The 16741-nt window shown below is 35.2% G+C and overlaps 2 protein-coding genes across 2 annotated transcripts; one reads left to right on the forward strand and one right to left on the reverse strand.

Moving 5' to 3' along the window:
* Positions 1–1294: 1294 nt before the first annotated feature.
* On the forward strand, positions 1295–3238 carry LOC127802694 (transcription factor bHLH84-like). The gene is made up of 5 exons (XM_052338652.1): positions 1295–1887; positions 1970–2239; positions 2364–2429; positions 2523–2588; positions 3140–3238. The coding sequence occupies exons 1-5, from the start codon at positions 1318–1320 to the stop codon at positions 3230–3232; spliced, it is 1065 nt and encodes a 354-aa protein (XP_052194612.1). The 5' UTR covers positions 1295–1317; the 3' UTR covers positions 3233–3238.
* Positions 3239–4681: 1443 nt separating this feature from the next.
* Positions 4682–13744, reverse strand: LOC127801897 (vacuolar-sorting receptor 3-like). The gene is made up of 12 exons (XM_052337405.1): positions 13127–13744; positions 11581–12273; positions 11402–11490; positions 11205–11274; positions 11048–11131; positions 10868–10944; positions 10701–10782; positions 8990–9072; positions 8832–8898; positions 5956–6084; positions 5760–5869; positions 4682–5160 (listed from the first exon to the last, which is right to left on the reverse strand). The coding sequence occupies exons 1-12, from the start codon at positions 13431–13433 to the stop codon at positions 5062–5064; spliced, it is 1890 nt and encodes a 629-aa protein (XP_052193365.1). The 5' UTR covers positions 13434–13744; the 3' UTR covers positions 4682–5061.
* Between the last annotated feature and the right edge of the window lie 2997 nt (positions 13745–16741).

The raw sequence follows: 16741 nt of genomic DNA on the forward strand, positions 1-16741 counted from the left end.
TATATTGATAGAGTTAGGGTGATGGGCTATCTTTTTTATAATAGTTGTGGCTCAAATCAAACATTTTTTAGTGATAGAGAACTTTGATGGTCATATCAAATATAGTTACTATACTAGTCATTCCACCTCTGCCTTGCTTTACCCTCCCCTAAAAAAAAAAAAAAAGATTGTGTACCTCATAGCATCGTCCAATCTTCTAATAAATCAGTCATAATAATAAAGACATATACAAGTTTTTATTCTATTACATGGGGTAGGTTAGATGAATTTTAACTCGTTAATCATTTTTATTTATGACATTATTTTCTGTAAAATCCATGTAACTAATATGTTATCTAAATGGCTTCCACCAAGTTTTTTCTGGATCCTTCTCTATCTCACTTGCTAAATGCTTATTTCATTCCATTATCTCTTCTCGTATTAACCTCGATTCGATTAGTTTTCTCCTCACTAAACTATCTTAACCGATTTCATGCATCTTATTTCTAGTAGAAGTAGAAGCCACTTCGATCGACATGACACTCACATTCAAAGAGAGAGAGATTTATAAGTTCTGGTCCATAGTTCTGCAGGATGCATGTGTGCAAGCTGTATGAGCTGATTCACCTGGTGAGTCATGTTGGGAAGGATCCAATTCTTAACATGGGGCTAGGTTGTTAAGCTTACCAATGTGATGAAACAATGGCAATAATAATAATAACAGCCCAATGAAAAAGGGATATTGGAATTGAAGAAACGTCATATCATCTGTTAAGGTTTTAGAGCATTTGAACAGACAGAAAATCCAAGTTGGAAGATCTGGTGTCTGGTACAAGAAGGTTTTGGGAATGTCCGACCCCTCCCCATGATCTCCCAGCCCTATTGGGGCCTCATATTTTCAGCTCAATTATTGATCTTTCTTCTCATATTTTAAGCACCCCCACGTTCTATGGTTGAATCATACCAAATCTCACTCTCTCTCTCTCGCCAACTGGAGTCACTTCTCAATGATTTTTAGAATGATCCAATCATTGTTGTCGTGTTCACTCAAGGCCATTTATGCCACTCAAAGCCTGCTCTAGTTTAATCCATCATTCCCCCTTCTCCGATGAGTTGTACTCTAGGATAAGAGAATTGGGGGCTTTTTTTTTTCTTTTTTCTTTTTTTTAAATAGAAGTGGATCTGTTAAAGAAATCAGATTAGTCCAGCCTGACATTCTACAGAGGTGGAGGAGGGTATAAATATGTCAGTTCATCTGCCATTTGGGACCAAGCATCGAGCTAAATCGAGCTTCCTTTACACAGAATTAGTTAAACACTCGAAAGAGAGAGAGAGGGGATGAATCAGATGGAGGCTGAGGGAGAATGGAGTGGTCTTAATGGAATGTACTGCTCTGAGGAGGCTGAATTCTTCGAGCAGTTCCTCGGCAGCTGCTCCAACTCGAACGAGTTTGCAGGCTTCCCCGGCCATGAGTCGAGTATGATGATGAATCAGGCCGGGATGGACAGTGATCTAATAATGCATTCTTCTCCATCCAACACTGATGCTAACATGTTCTGTTTTAGCAGTTATAGTGCTGCAAGTAGCTTTCTGTTTCCCGGTTCCAATCACGAAAGCTACTGTTGGCGCGAGTTTCATCAATTCCACGCTACGAATGGTGACTCTATGTCGATAGATTTTTGTACCGGGGGAGAACAAAACACTGGCTCACAGGTTGAGGCCTATACTAACAGTTTGGTAGCAGAGGGAGATGAGTACTTGAACCAAGAAATGAGCAGTGGCAGCATGGAGGAATCCGGTAGGAACCTGCCTGAGCCGGTCCTCGACAGGAAGAAGAGTCCCCGGGCAGAAGATAGAATCAGCATCCTGCCTGAGAACTCGAGCAAGAGATCCCGGGTTCCAGGACATGTGAGTTGCATGTATACATAACAAGTTCTGTATTGAAAAATGGATGTGTGTTGCGGTTTCTGACCAGAGTTTGGCAATGTAGGTCGAGAGGAGGAGGAACGTGAAGGCGAAGAAGAACCAGAAGCGCAGCAGCAGCATCGACGAGGGGAACAATGGGGAGCCTAACAGGCAGGCTTCGTCGAGCAGGAGCAGCTGCAGCTCAGAGGATGGGGCAAATTCATGCCAGGAGCTGAATGGGGGAGTGACTTCAAGTTCAAGCCCAAAAGGGGCTGCAGCTGCAGCTCTCAACTTGAGTGGCAAAAGAAGAGCCAATAGAGGTTCAGCCACTGATCCCCAGAGCCTCTATGCTAGGGTAAGCAAGTTTGTAAACCAACCATGTACATAATAGCAACCGATCAAACATGGCATCAAAAAGGCCTGAATGAATCCATCAGCTGATAATTCATTCATTCATTTATTCCATCTTCTTGTTGCAGAAAAGAAGGGAGAGGATCAATGAGAGATTGAGGATCTTGCAGAACCTTGTCCCCAATGGAACAAAGGTGGGAAAATTCCTCCAAATTTTCTTAAAATGGTTCTTGGGTCAAGTCCAAAATGGGGCCTCCTGAAACCCAAATTCTTGGCTCTAATCACAGGTTGATATCAGCACAATGCTTGAAGAGGCAGTGCAGTACGTGAAATTTTTGCAGCTCCAAATCAAGGTAACAAAAAGGCTGAAATCCTTCCCACTTCCAATGGAACACTCATAATGTATGATGTATGGAAACATATCTAGTCACCGTTTCAACATTTTGAAAACGTTTTCATTTCTGAAACATAAAAAAAAAATCAAAAAAATGTTTTCGAACCATTTTTATAATTTTGAAAACATTTCAAGCCATTTCGTAATATTAAGAAAATATCATAAACGCATTTCCGATTTGAAAACGCATTTTCCGTCTACGAAAATGAATGATGAAATTTATGTTTATATTTGTTTGAATGTATTATGAAATTTATGTTTATTTTTTTATTGAATAACCATTTTTTGTAATTTTCTATATTAAAATTTATATTTACAAAAATATTCTTATATTTTTTTTATTTACATGTTTCCTTGCATTTCTATTTCTTACTTTTTTAAAAAATATTATCTCCTGTTTCGTTTCATATTGTATCAATTTCTCATTTCCTTTTCTATACAATCTAATTCATAACTTGGGAAAGAATTCATTTTGATCCAAAATTTCTCTCTATGCCCAATTAATTGCAGCTTCTAAGCTCTGATGACTTGTGGATGTATGCTCCCATTGCTTACAATGGAATGGACATTGGGCTTGATCTGAAGATCACAACACCAAAGTGAGGATCAATGAAGATGAATGGTGGAGTTGAGTTATTTGTTGACAATCTAATTTAGGCAAATTGCATAGTATATAAAGCCATTACCATTTTGTTATGGTCTTTAATAAGCACCTATATATATACATATATATTTATCTTATGAATGAAAATTAATTGTCTGAATAATACATTAAACTCATTGTGTAAATCCAATTCGAGATTTGTCACATTATAGATCTTATACAAACTCTTATATAAATCAAGTCTATTGTTTTTCTTCTGGTATCTAAAATATCTTACTTTAAAACACATTTTTTTTTCCTAACAATAATAATAACAATGATAGTTTGAGTTGGATATATATATATATAATTTATATCGTGCACCTTTTCTATGTGCAACCACGACAATGAACAAAAATGTTTTTGGTGTTTCTAGAATGTCGATAAAGGTTCTTAAAAATGTTAAAAAAATTATTTTTGACATTTGTTCCAAAATTTAAATGAAACGTTGAAAAATATATTAAGAATTATTCTCACAGTATTAGTAAAATAAATTTTAATTTTGATTAACACAAAATAGATATTTGGTTATATAATATAGAAGTGTGGCCGATGCTGTACACTTGTAAAATAAAAAAATATTTTAAATAAAAATTTATTATGTGACAATTGATAGTTGTAGTGTAATTTTTATATTTTCTTAAGATAAAATTTTGATGAAGATTAAAGTTAACAAAGTAATAAAATTAAATACTTTATATAAGATTATGGATCAAATCTCAGCCATTAAATTTTATCTTTATTTTTTATAAAATATATTTTGATAATTTACATTATTGGCATGACTTCGTAACACCAAAATATCCTCTTTATTTATACCAATACATTAGGGTATAATCTTAAGAACTAAAATTTTATTTATACATGGAGTCCATAATATAAATGTATTAATATTTATCTCACCATATTAAATTATTTATATAAATTCTTATCTGATGCTTATTCAATTTTTTTTTTTCATTTTTCTCAATGAAACAATATATTTTTCTCAATGAGACAATATATAAAATATTAAAGTCGAGATCTAAACAAAATCCAATCCCACCACGTATAAGAGGAATGAATTACCAACTCTCTTTTTATTTTGTTTATAAGAAACACAAAAACCAATAAATTGTTCAAAAGCACGTTTCCTCAATAACATGTCACCTACTTTCAAAAATTGACTAAATTAAACATTTATTACAAGTGTTTCCCCAATTAGTGTTTCCCAGGCAAACTATAGTCATCTTATTAGACCTCATATGGCAGGTCATGTTTAAGGATATGAATTTCAAATGGTAATCCCACTAGATTTGAACTGGGCTCATGATCCTAATGAGGTCATACACAAAAGGAAGAGCTAGACCTCATTTATCAGCTGCATAATATGATCATGCAAGTTTCTGCAATTGGACTGATGCCAAGACTTAATAAAATCTGCAATTGTGATGCAAGCTTAGCTCAATGTGCAAATATATAATGTATATTCTCCTAACATCAAGACCTGACTTCAGTTTCAACTTACAATGGAGGAAGATTTTCCACCACTAGAAGCAAACAAAGATCATCTGAAACAATTAATCTGGATCTCCTCCAAAACCAAACCTACTTCAACTCATCATGTATGCCACATTCCAAATAAACACAAGGAGATGTTTTTGGCTTTCTTTGCGGTTTCTTATTGTACAGCATAGGTTACAAAGACATCTTAGGTCAACCCTCAAAACCATGGCTAAGTGTTGATGTGTGTGTAGGACTTCTGGTATCGCTTGTGCCCTTTTGGAAAAAATTACGATGCCACCATCTCCTATGCCCGACTGTCGCTGACGTGATTTGGAACCTCCACTTGGCTGTCCAAAGGCATGTACTGCGCCATTATGGCTCTGATCTCCGAATCCATATATGACTGCAGAAAACAAGAAAAAAGTGAGAACTCTGTTTCGAAATTCAGAGATTAGAAATTTGCTCCCAACCTCAAGACCTTCACTGACATCCAAATCCAAGAAAGAACTAACAAGATGGTAGCTAACAGAGATTGATATTTGTCTCTGTTTTTTCATAGCTTCTTGCAACTTTAATGCTTGTAGATCAGGCAACATAGAAAACTTTTTCTCCTTTTTGACCCTAGTATCAATTTTCAAACCCCTGTAATGTTCTCTCTCACCAGCAAATATGGAAGCTAAAAGTAAGTTTTACAGATTAATATCAAAATTTGTGGTTTAAGACCAAGAAAGTAGAGCACTCATTTAGGGGATCTCATGATCTAAAGTAATATGAAACATTATTGTTAACGAAGAAAAGGGAAGTTTTTTTTTTTTTTTTTTTTTTTTTGGGGGGGGGGGGGGGGGGGGGGGGTGGAGCTGCATAAGTAAATTTTTCATTATTATTGTAATATAGACAAAACCACAATACTAGTTACCCACTTAAGAACAAAGAATTGGAAAAGAGTGCAAACAAGTTTCGTTCATACTCTGAGAGAGAGAGAGAGACTTTAAACCAACTTACCCTCAATCTATATTTGTAAACCATGTATGCTCCACCAGCAGCCACAGCCAAACCTATCAAAATGACCCAAATAACTGCCCATGCAGATCTCTCTTCAGTTGCCGTTTTACCTGCAGATGACCATTTGGGAATCAAACAAAGAATTTGAATGCTTAAAATACATGTACAGACACAAAATTTTAGTTGAGGAACTCACTTATGCAAGTATCATGGTCCCTCATATACAGAAGGCCACCACTGCAAGTGCACTCATAGCTACCCCAGGTGTCCTTGCAGCTGCATTCAGGACACTGGCAGACTTTCCTCTCTTTGCATTCGTCGATATCTTTGCAGTAAGAACAGGAAACATAAAACGGTCATGTCAGTCAATATATTATCCAAGTAGTTCGGATGAGTGATTTGCAGGGATGTGTGAAAATTAAAAATGAGTTATATGTCAAATCAAGAAATATTGCCTAAAGCTTTTTCATCCATGTTATTAATTTTCTATTAAAAGGTGCCAATCAAATCTTCAGCTTTTATCAGTATTTACTCCAAGAAAACAACAAAAAATATCATGGCAATCATATGAACACCATGAATGTTCATCAGCTCAAACTGTCAAACCACATGACTTTTGATTTCTTAGAGGCTGTCATAAGCCAGAAGCTACTAGCATAAGACTAGAATGATCAGAGAAACTTTCTGCAGATGAATTCAAATGAAAGAGAGAATTCATTAAAAAAGTTTATATGCAGGTTGTGATTATTGTTCATTACAAAAGTTGCATCTGAGAATAAGTAAATAAAAGAACAAGAAAATGGAATACAGATCCATTTAGCATCAGCCTTTTTTAACCCTCTCCTCCCCCACCCCATGAAAACACACAAAAAAAGGAAAAAGCTAACAAGAAAGGAAATGGCATGGCATAAAAGAAGCTAAAACAGAGTGCTTGAGCATGTTAACATAACAACTAACAAAATATATTTTTTTTTTCCTTAGAGAAGACCTCTTCAAACATTTTTTACCATGGTAAAATCCCTATAAAGCCAGAAGGAAAATTTCGCCGAACAGCTATGACCAACTTTATTGTAAAGCATGAAATGTTGGGCATGTTATGCAGCAACATGTACATTATAAGCATAACTGAGATGAGGATTTTACCGTAGAGGTCTCTATGAGGCACACACCTATGCTATAAGACGCTTGCTTTACCCTAAGGAGAAAGGCATGCACCTGTTGCACCTATGTCACAAATTTTTTGTTTTCATTTTTTGATGGACTTGCTAAAATCTAAGCAATAACAACTAGGGAAAAATTAAAAGAAATTTGAGAAAACAATATAAACACCCTATTATTAGCTATCTTATAAATGTGCACCTCACATCCAAAAGGCTCACGCCTATGCCTTGCACCTCAACAAGCCTTGAGCCTTTGACAACTATGATTCAAAATGAGGTAATTCTTAATTAGTTCAAGGTGGTGCCTATTAAAGATATGATTAAGATAAGTTTTTAACGGAAGTGATGCTCATTCGAGAAGATAATGGAGATACTACAAACATCAGCTTGCAAGTGAGGAAAAAATCTCTAGAAGTAAATAGAAGATAAACGACAGAGCAATGTTCTAGAATGAAAAAGAAGCAAATAGATGAGCCATAAATCAGTTGTGGTGGGAGCAATGTTGGTGATCCAGTAGCTATGAATAGGAGATGGTTCTCTAAATGTGAGCAACCAACAAAGAAACAAGCTAGCTAAACCCAGTTCCCAAGAAGCCCACAAGCCTTCCATTATCTAACTCTTTTACCTCCAAACACCACTAGAACTCTCACTCGTTCTTCTCAGCATGACATTTAAATCCTTGTAATTCCCCTTTTATATTCTAACAGTACTCTTTGTTGGAGTATGTGAGAAAGTTGTAACTTCAAAATAATATTTTACTGATAAGAGGTTGAAAGAGGAATTATAGTATAACCAGAAGAAAAATAAAACTGAATATATTTAAGCTCATCTGGTAAAAATGAAATAATATTTTTATGCCAATCTCCTCTAATAGACTGGTATTCAATGGCTGATCAAGCTGAACTGGCATCGTTATAACCAGAACGCCGTACTTCATTGCCTCCATACCGAGATCCACCCACACTAGCTCACAAACCCACCAACACTCCTGTGGCCCAAAATCTTCACCTGCAGCACTGAGCCTTCCACCACCATTCCTCTGTCCCTAGCCCTCCCTAAAAACTTTAATGGCAGCATCTCTTTTGCCCTAATTTATCTCCCTTGGGAAAACTCACCACCCATTATGTAATTAACATTGCTGCTGTCTAGGAAGACAGATAGAAGAGGGTGATGACGCGGCAATTAGTTGCCACCTCATCATCCAGTCAACACTTCCACAGTGCCACATCAAAATTTTAACGTGGAAATTAGCAGTTGGTGGCTCCATTCCACAATTGGAACAAAAAAATAAGTTTTGTATGAATTCAAAAAATTAAAAGTTTGTTTTAAAATTGAAACTAAGCTGAAAGTTCAACATTTTTTTGATAAGTTACCCTTTAATATATATATATATATATCCCGTCCCCCTTTTGTAAGCCAAAGCAACTTTAAATTAATATTTTTGTTTTCAATTTTAGCTAGCTTGATAAATTCCTCTTTCAACCTTTCCACCTAACCCCTCTACCTTTGAAAACTCACTGTCCCCTGCCAGCATGTAAAATATAACTGCTTTATCTCTTCTAACATGACCTTTTAGGATGCCCAGTTCTTTTGTGACCAAATAGATATATGCAATGACTTAAGCCCCAATGTCCCCATGCCTTCAAAATATCTAAATTTCTACAGGCAACAGTAGCAGAACAAATAGCATGAACTGAAAAGCCCTCATAAATGAGAGGGGGTGTCCGATAATGATAACTAAACTGCAATTTTTCTCTTATAAGCTTCACAAGCTTCATCTGTGTGTTCTGCATGACCCAAATTTGACAAAGAACTCCAGCCAGATGAAAAAAGTCAGGGTACTGGAAACCCCTGTCAATAACATGGCTTCATGCAGTGATGTCCAAGGTAGCAAATAACTATAGGCTCTTACCTTCACAACTTTTAACGCCATCACCTTTGAACCCAGGAGGGCACATGCATTTAATGTCCCCATTATCCTGTTTGACCACAAAATTCAGAATCAAAACTTTAACATATAATAAATGAGGAAAATGGTAAAAGAAAGGAACTGTAAAATGATTGTCAAACCAAGCAAGCAGAGTAGGTGCGTCCATCACGAGTGTCATGCCAACAGCCTCCATTATTGATCTTGCAACGCCCAGGTCCACTTGCTGTAAATGTAAATTTTATGTGTTTTATGCCATAACCAATACATTTTCAACTCAAAACAATGTTAAAAGTTTTGATGAACGAAATTAAAAAGAAATGGTATTCCAAAATAATAAGCACTGGTATATTTAGCTGGAATGCAAAACAAAAAGAATAGCAAGCTTTTAGTTTTAAATGAGGCTTACATCCAGTGATCTGTCTAGTTGTAATTACAATTGATTCTTCTTTGAATTGTTGGACATATAAATCATTTTGTGTCTTAACCAGATGATATTTTAGGAATCTTGAAAAATGATAAATAATAAAACAGAGGCTATTATTGTGGTCTCATAGAATTTTATTGGGTCTTCTTGTCTTACTATGACAACTCTCAGCGGCTTGTTGAAGTTCATGTTTTTCTATTCTCTCTCTTTCTCTTTTGGGCTGATAGGGTATTGGATGGAATGCGGAAGTAATGGGAAGTAATGCTTGAATTATTATTTCTGACCAAGTTTCCTGGAGGGGCTTTAAAAAGAAGTATATGGGTTTAAATGCAGCTATTCATTTTCTGGGCTATTGAATCATGGAAATCAGTCCCTTCAGTTGGGTTAATGATAGAATTGCTTCATCCATATCCTGGTTGTGGAATTTCAATGATTTATTGTATGTGTGTGTGTACGTATATGTATGTACATAAGCGTAAATAAATAAGAAACTAATTTTAAAAAACAAGTAAAATTGCCTTTGGAAAAGTTTGGTCAACCAAGCAAAACACTCAGTCAACCAAACTTCAACTTCGTTAGTTTTATTTGACAATGTTATGAGATCAAGACACATTTGAAAGTTCCAAATATATAATTGATGCATTTTAAGTTTGTTATAAAATTGATAATCAGGTCAAAGTTCAGTGATGTTTTGGTAATTTTCCCTTTTTAAATTTTTTTTTATTAAATTTCACATCTTTATATATGTTTCATATTTTTAATTGTAGATTTAGATAGTTTAGAGAATGCAAGCCCTGGTAGCAACAATAATTGCTCCTTTGTGACTAGTCAATTATAGTTTCGAATTGTGGAAATAGCCCCTTAGCAAAAACAAAGCCAGAATAAGGAGGATTCAAAAACAACCCTCCATTGACCCTTGCAAAGCAGTGAGCCCTATGCACTGAGGATGTCCTTTATTAGATAATATAGGCATTAAAATGCAAAGATTTATGCATAACTTCAATGCTGTAATATCTACTTCCAGAAATATTTGTCACTTGGACTATGCTTCTACTTATTAGAATTGATAAAAAAATAAGATGGAGCTAGATAAGAGTTGTTTTACAACTTCAAGCCCTGACAATCATACTAGATATGATCTTCAAGCTTTTGCTATCCTACTTAACTCCACAAGCTTAAAACATTCAACAATCATAGGATACAACACCATTTAGTTCGTAATATATACTAGGGATTTCCTTTTCTTTTCTTATTTTCCTCTCTTTTGCTAAAAAAATATTTGTTAGAAACTACCAAGTCATAGCAATTGTGGGTATATCAGAAAATGAATAGACATTGTTCAATAAGTTATAGTGAGTATGGCCATACTTAGTAGCATTGTGTCCATAGATGTATATTCAGATGTATGATAAGCATTTGTTGTTTACCTTGACAATTGTTGTAACCATCTCCCTTGTACTGCACACCATCAACCAGTGGGCATTCACAAACCCTCCCACGAAAAGTATCCTAGTTACATATATGCCACAGTTAGAACTCAGTAGTGAAAAAATTAACGGGTGTACATTCAATCACTCATAGTTGAAAAAGGTACCCTGCACGCAGTAATGTTAGCTGCTTTATCTTGCCAGCAACCGCCATTGTAATCCAAACATTCATTTGTCTCTATGTCTGCAATGAAGACATTTCCATTCCAAAAATTCACCTTGTCACTGAAAATATTAATACCAGACTAAAACCAATATTCAGCTTAAAAAAGGAATTAGCAATTTACCACCACTCAAACAAACAGATGGCTCGGTAGTTTCCTCAAAACCTGCACAGATGGCCTTCAGGACAGCACCTTTCTCCAACTTCCCTGCAGTCACATAATTTCGGAAAACAAGACAAATTTCCTTTTTAATTGAAGAAATATAAGTTCACAAACAAACCTCGGTATTGCCGGTTATTAACAACAAGGGTAGGCAATATTGTTACATCTCCCCGTGATCCTTTCCCAATCTACATCAGAATATACTAATAGTCGGTTCCAAGATGAAACGGCATCACCAACTTCAAAGGGTTTGCAAAGTTGCTGAATCCATATTTTCATATGTTTAACAAAACTATATAAACTATAAACTCTTACCTGAGCATCTTGCTCTTCTTTCAGAACAGGATTCTCAGCATCCGCATCTGAGTCTCCCATACACTTATCAACCTTTTTGAGGTCAAGTCCTGTCCAGTTGAAACATGAAAATTATGATATAATTCATCAAAGGCCACTGGCATACTTAGAATCAGAGGACTAGATGATAAATTATTCACCTAGAGATCTGATAACACTGTCAGCACATTCCTTGTTGTATTTTTTCTCTTTCATGGGACACCTAATTTGAAAATCAGTCACATAATCCCACCAGATCCACGGCTTATTGGTCTCGTTGGCCACTCTGAATACACAAAGCTGTCTTAAGTTTTCAAGAACTACATCTTTCCCTTCATAACCTCTGCTAAAATCCTGTTCTGGATCAGGAGCACAGTATCTTCCATGGTTTATACATTGGGACTTGCACTGTTTGCTTATCGTGAATGCATGGGGACAATACCAAGTTATGTAATGGGGAGTGAATTGTGTATAGCCACCTTTCTCAAGAATCTGAGCGGCACCCTTAAAACTTTTCACAAAATCCATCAGCATATCACATTTAAAACCACACTCATCATTGCTGTTGGTCCATAACTCATACTCAACACGATCATCTGGGTGTGGAACCGCTTCTCTCCAATCAAGATTCACATTAACCATTTCCCCTTCACTGATTGCCTTCTTTAACTTTTCACCAAAACTTTTTTCAATCAATGCAGAAGGTATGGTGATGTTTTCAATATATTTTGCAGATGAAATATCCTCTTCAGGTGTGTCCATTGTTATCAATGCTTCCTCAACGTCATCCGCTACAAGAACTGCAGAGGCACCAGCATTTTGGGCATTCCATACCTTCAAAGCAAAAAAGCAATCTGGAAAAAGAAAAAATGCGGCCATAATTCATTACCATCTACTTGGCAGGTGAAGATAGAAATCTCAGGTTAATATAATCAGACAGTAAGAAGGCATAGGTTTATACACCAGACCTTGAGTTAAAACAAAGTGACATGATATGTAACAAACACAACTGGCATATTTTACTTTTTATTCACTACGGTTCTTTACCATCTCAGCTAATTTTACGATCACAAAACAATCAGAATTAACGAGTCCCGGCTATTATTCCAAGAGGAGCATCCCCACAGGCCACAACCAAAAACCCCAACTAAACCTCAGGCACAAAAATAAATGCAATAAATCAATTAAAGATGACAAAAGGGGTGCCTTCACAACTAAGCAATCAAACCTTCCAAGTTCCAACAACCTTGAAAACAGAAAAATTAACCAGATTCGGGGAAAAAATAGCTCATAAACCAAACAACCATTTCAAGCATCAGATAAAATATGCAAAGAGCGGCCATAAACAATAAAAATCAATAAAAGGATACTGTCACAATTCAACTTTCGCTATGAAGAAAGTTGGGGGTAGGGGAAGCAAAATTAGAGAAGGGGGGGGTGGAGAACTAAAAACAGAAGCGACAAACAGCTATGAAATACAAGAATCAACAGAAATGCCCCAAAGGATAACGAATTAATGCTCAGAGGAGCAATACAAACAGCTAAACACGAATTGGTCAAAAAAATATAAGCACCTCCACGATCAACAGCCAATTAACTACACAAATCAAATAAATGACGAAAAGACACCCATAACCAATAAAGCCAACAAGAGGTATCAAAAACAGTAACCAACTAAACCACTCTAAAGCAACAGAAACAGCTGACCTCCACGATCGAGTAAAACGAAATTGGGCATAGCACCGGACTTTGGCTTGAACGAAACCCCAAATTCGTCGAAACTGCGGCAACCTTTCCGGTTCTCCTTGGGGTGCACCACCGTCCCTGCCATCGTCCCCCCGTACTTAGGAATCCCGAAGTTGCCAATGGCACTGTCGTGAGTTCCGAGGATATTATCCGGCGAAGTCACCGTCAAGCTGTTCTTCTCCACCACAAACCGACCTATTACCTCTCCGCTCAGATTCAGCAGCAAAAACCCTAGAAACACCACAACTACTGATCTCCCAAACCCCATCTCCAATCACTATAAACAGATAATACAGGCAGATTCTAGTGATTCCAAGGATAAAACCTCCTATAATCACAGCTGATTACACTGAAATCATCAACCAGTGAATTCTAGTGACCTCAATCGATATGGTGAATCCTTAATCCACACATCTACAAGCAACTGCGAACGAGCGAATATATGGAAATTGGGGCGTTTAAAAACAAGAATTAATGGTAAAGAGAGGGTCTTCCACTTTCTCTCTCTCTGCGAATGCTCCCCAAACAGTACCGTAACGTTGAAGTATTTGCCGGGCGATCTTGGCTGTTATATCCCCTGCTTCGTGCGTCAGACGTGATATTCCAGGACATAAAAATTGCTATCGCCAGACCTTTTCGGACAAAAAGAGTCACACGAAATACCAAATAAAAATAAAAAGATAATGTTAAACAGTCCAACGGAGTCGTCCGATTTCATCGGACAGTTAAACAGTGCAATTTCGTCCGATTGTTTGGCACGATTTAAAAGAAAAGAAAAGAAAATAGTGGATATTAGTCGAAGGATATTCAAACCAAACCACGCATTCCAATCAAATGAAGTAACTAAGTTTATAATTTAATCTACTCTTCTAATTGAAAGCAATAGGCAAAATACCTATTCTTCTAATTTAATATTTATTTAATATAAAGAAAACTTGGATAAAAAAAAATAATCACGTAATGTTTCTCACTTTTTTAACCGGATTATAAATAATAATCCAGTTATTATGTTATTGTTAAAATATGATAATTAAATTTATAACATAAAAATATAAAGCACAAGTAGAGTTAGATAAAAAAATTGATGTGATTTGCAAGTCACGAGGGAGTGGAGGGTTGCTATTTCAAGAAAAACTCACACCGTTATCTTAAAAAAAGTTTATACCATCGTTAAGGGAAGAGATTAATAAGCTTAAGTCTTTCAAATAAACAATTGTAGATTTGAACGAGCAAAGTGTTAAAACGGGTGAGAGATGGATGACTGCACAAGAAAAAACTCCACTATCTGAGAAAAAGCAACTGCAAGGCACTACACAATAATTCTTTATGTGTTTTCTAGCCATAATTCTATCCAATGGCTAAAAGTCAAGTGGCACCCAACCTAAGCTTTCTCGTCTCCCCCCCTCCCTCCCTCCCAAAGAATCTCTTGTTGTCCCCATCTCCAAAAGAATAGCTCAATCGAGTGAATGTCATGTGCAAATTATGGGAACGAGACATCTCTGAGATAACATCATTCTTCAAGAAAACGATTTTCGTAGAGGAGAATATCTTTCTCCCAAATATTGATAATTCCATTAGGATAAAGCCATTGCCCCGAGGGCGACACTTATTCTCGAAAATCGACTCTTACTCCAAAAATAATATTAAAACACATCCTATATGAATCTAATATATGTAATATGTTGTGACAAATATCTCTGTCATATAATAATGGATAAATTATAACCTTTTAAATTTTACTAAATTACATCATAGACTATTATTTTATAAAAAATACATTAATATTTCCTCACTAAAATATTTTTAAAAAATTATTTAATTTTATTAAGGATAGTGATCGAACGGTCAATTGACTATATCGATCACTCATTATTAATAATATATTATATTTTATGTCATATTAATATAATTATATAATATATAAGTATTATTAAAAATAGTAGTAAAATAACATTTTCCAAGTTCCAATAATGTCCTTTTCGCATCCTAAAGCATCTTTGTAAAACAAACAAAAACAACGGGCGTGCAAAACGTGAGCAGCGACAAAATTACAAATTAGGCCCGCACATTCACTTTCAATTCCACGTTGCTTGTCACATGCAAATTAATGTCACTTTTTATTATAAAGTACAAACATATATTATTAATATTATCAACCATAACAAAAGTTACATTATGTAGCCTTGAGATCCAATTCAAAAATAGAGCGTAGCTTTTACTTTAAAAAAATTTGTTGAATTGAAATTGATCGTCTCAGCACATTTGAATGTCAATTTTCTTCCACGAAAAATAACGGCTAAATTCATATTTTTATTTTTGTAATATATATATTTTTTTGTGGCTATTCTAACTTTTTATTATTTTTATTACACACCATTGAACATGTATTTTTGAGTTAATTTAAATCTTGTACTTTGACTATTTTTTGAATGACAACTCGAATTTTCGTTGTTTCAATTATAACTCTAGACGTATATTTTTAAATCAATTTAACCCATATACTTTCATATATTAAAAAAATGTAAAGTTATATGATAAAGTACGCATCACATTATGTTCACATCAAAGTGCAAGAATTAAATTAATTCAAAAATTTAGGTATTGGGTATAATCGAAACAATAAAAAGTTCAACTTATCATACAAGAAAATATCAAAATACAAAGATTAAATTAACTCAAAAATATAAATTTAAAAGTGTAATCGAAATAATAAAAAATTCAAGTGGTCATACAACAAAAGAAAATGTTATTTGTACTCCTTGGATTAAACAATATAGTTAAAAATGATAAAAATATCCTTCAGCCAAGGCGATGAGACACGAGAGATATTTTAGTTATTTATGCATTTATATAGTTTAAGGTATAATTTTTAATGTATAAGTAACATGATCTTTAAAAAAAAAAAAATAGAATGGCAAAAATATAAGTTTCACTAATAAGTTAAAAGGGCAAGGAGCTTTGTTGCCCACTGCCAGGCAACATGGCAGTGAGGGGGGCGCGGGCCCATGCCCATGTAATTTTGTGTCCCATCTTAACTTTTGGCGGTTAATTCTATGCAAATGACATGTAATTTTGGCTCGTTGGTTGGGCAATGACGGCAAAAACTATTCCAATGCATTTTATAACGTTCTAAACTTCTCCAAGTAATTTTATATAGTCCTTTTATCTTATATTATATTTTAAATTATTTTTCACAAATGTAGTAGGTGAAATGGGAGTGGTAGTAGTTAGTAGAACGTTCTAGAATATATTTATGATGAAGGGTTCTAAAATACCTAGAAGACTATATAAGGATTAAAGTATAGGCATGGAGATTTTTTTTTATTTTGTTTTTTTTTTATGACGCACATATCTAAGCCTATGAATATTTATTTTCCCCTCAAAAGTAGTTAACTTGTAGCGTTTAAAGGCTTGAAGGATAAGCCTTCCACACACCATTTCAAAGGTGTAATCAAAATGTGACATTTGGCAAGTTTAGGACAAGGCCATGAAAGGAACAGGCACGTGAATCCACGAGGATGATCAAATATATTATGATAAATGCTTGAACCCACATCTCTTGCCATAACACCATAA

The sequence above is a fragment of the Diospyros lotus genome, chromosome 5, assembly GCF_014633365.1.
Source record: "Diospyros lotus cultivar Yz01 chromosome 5, ASM1463336v1, whole genome shotgun sequence".
Classification (NCBI taxonomy): domain Eukaryota; kingdom Viridiplantae; phylum Streptophyta; class Magnoliopsida; order Ericales; family Ebenaceae; genus Diospyros; species Diospyros lotus.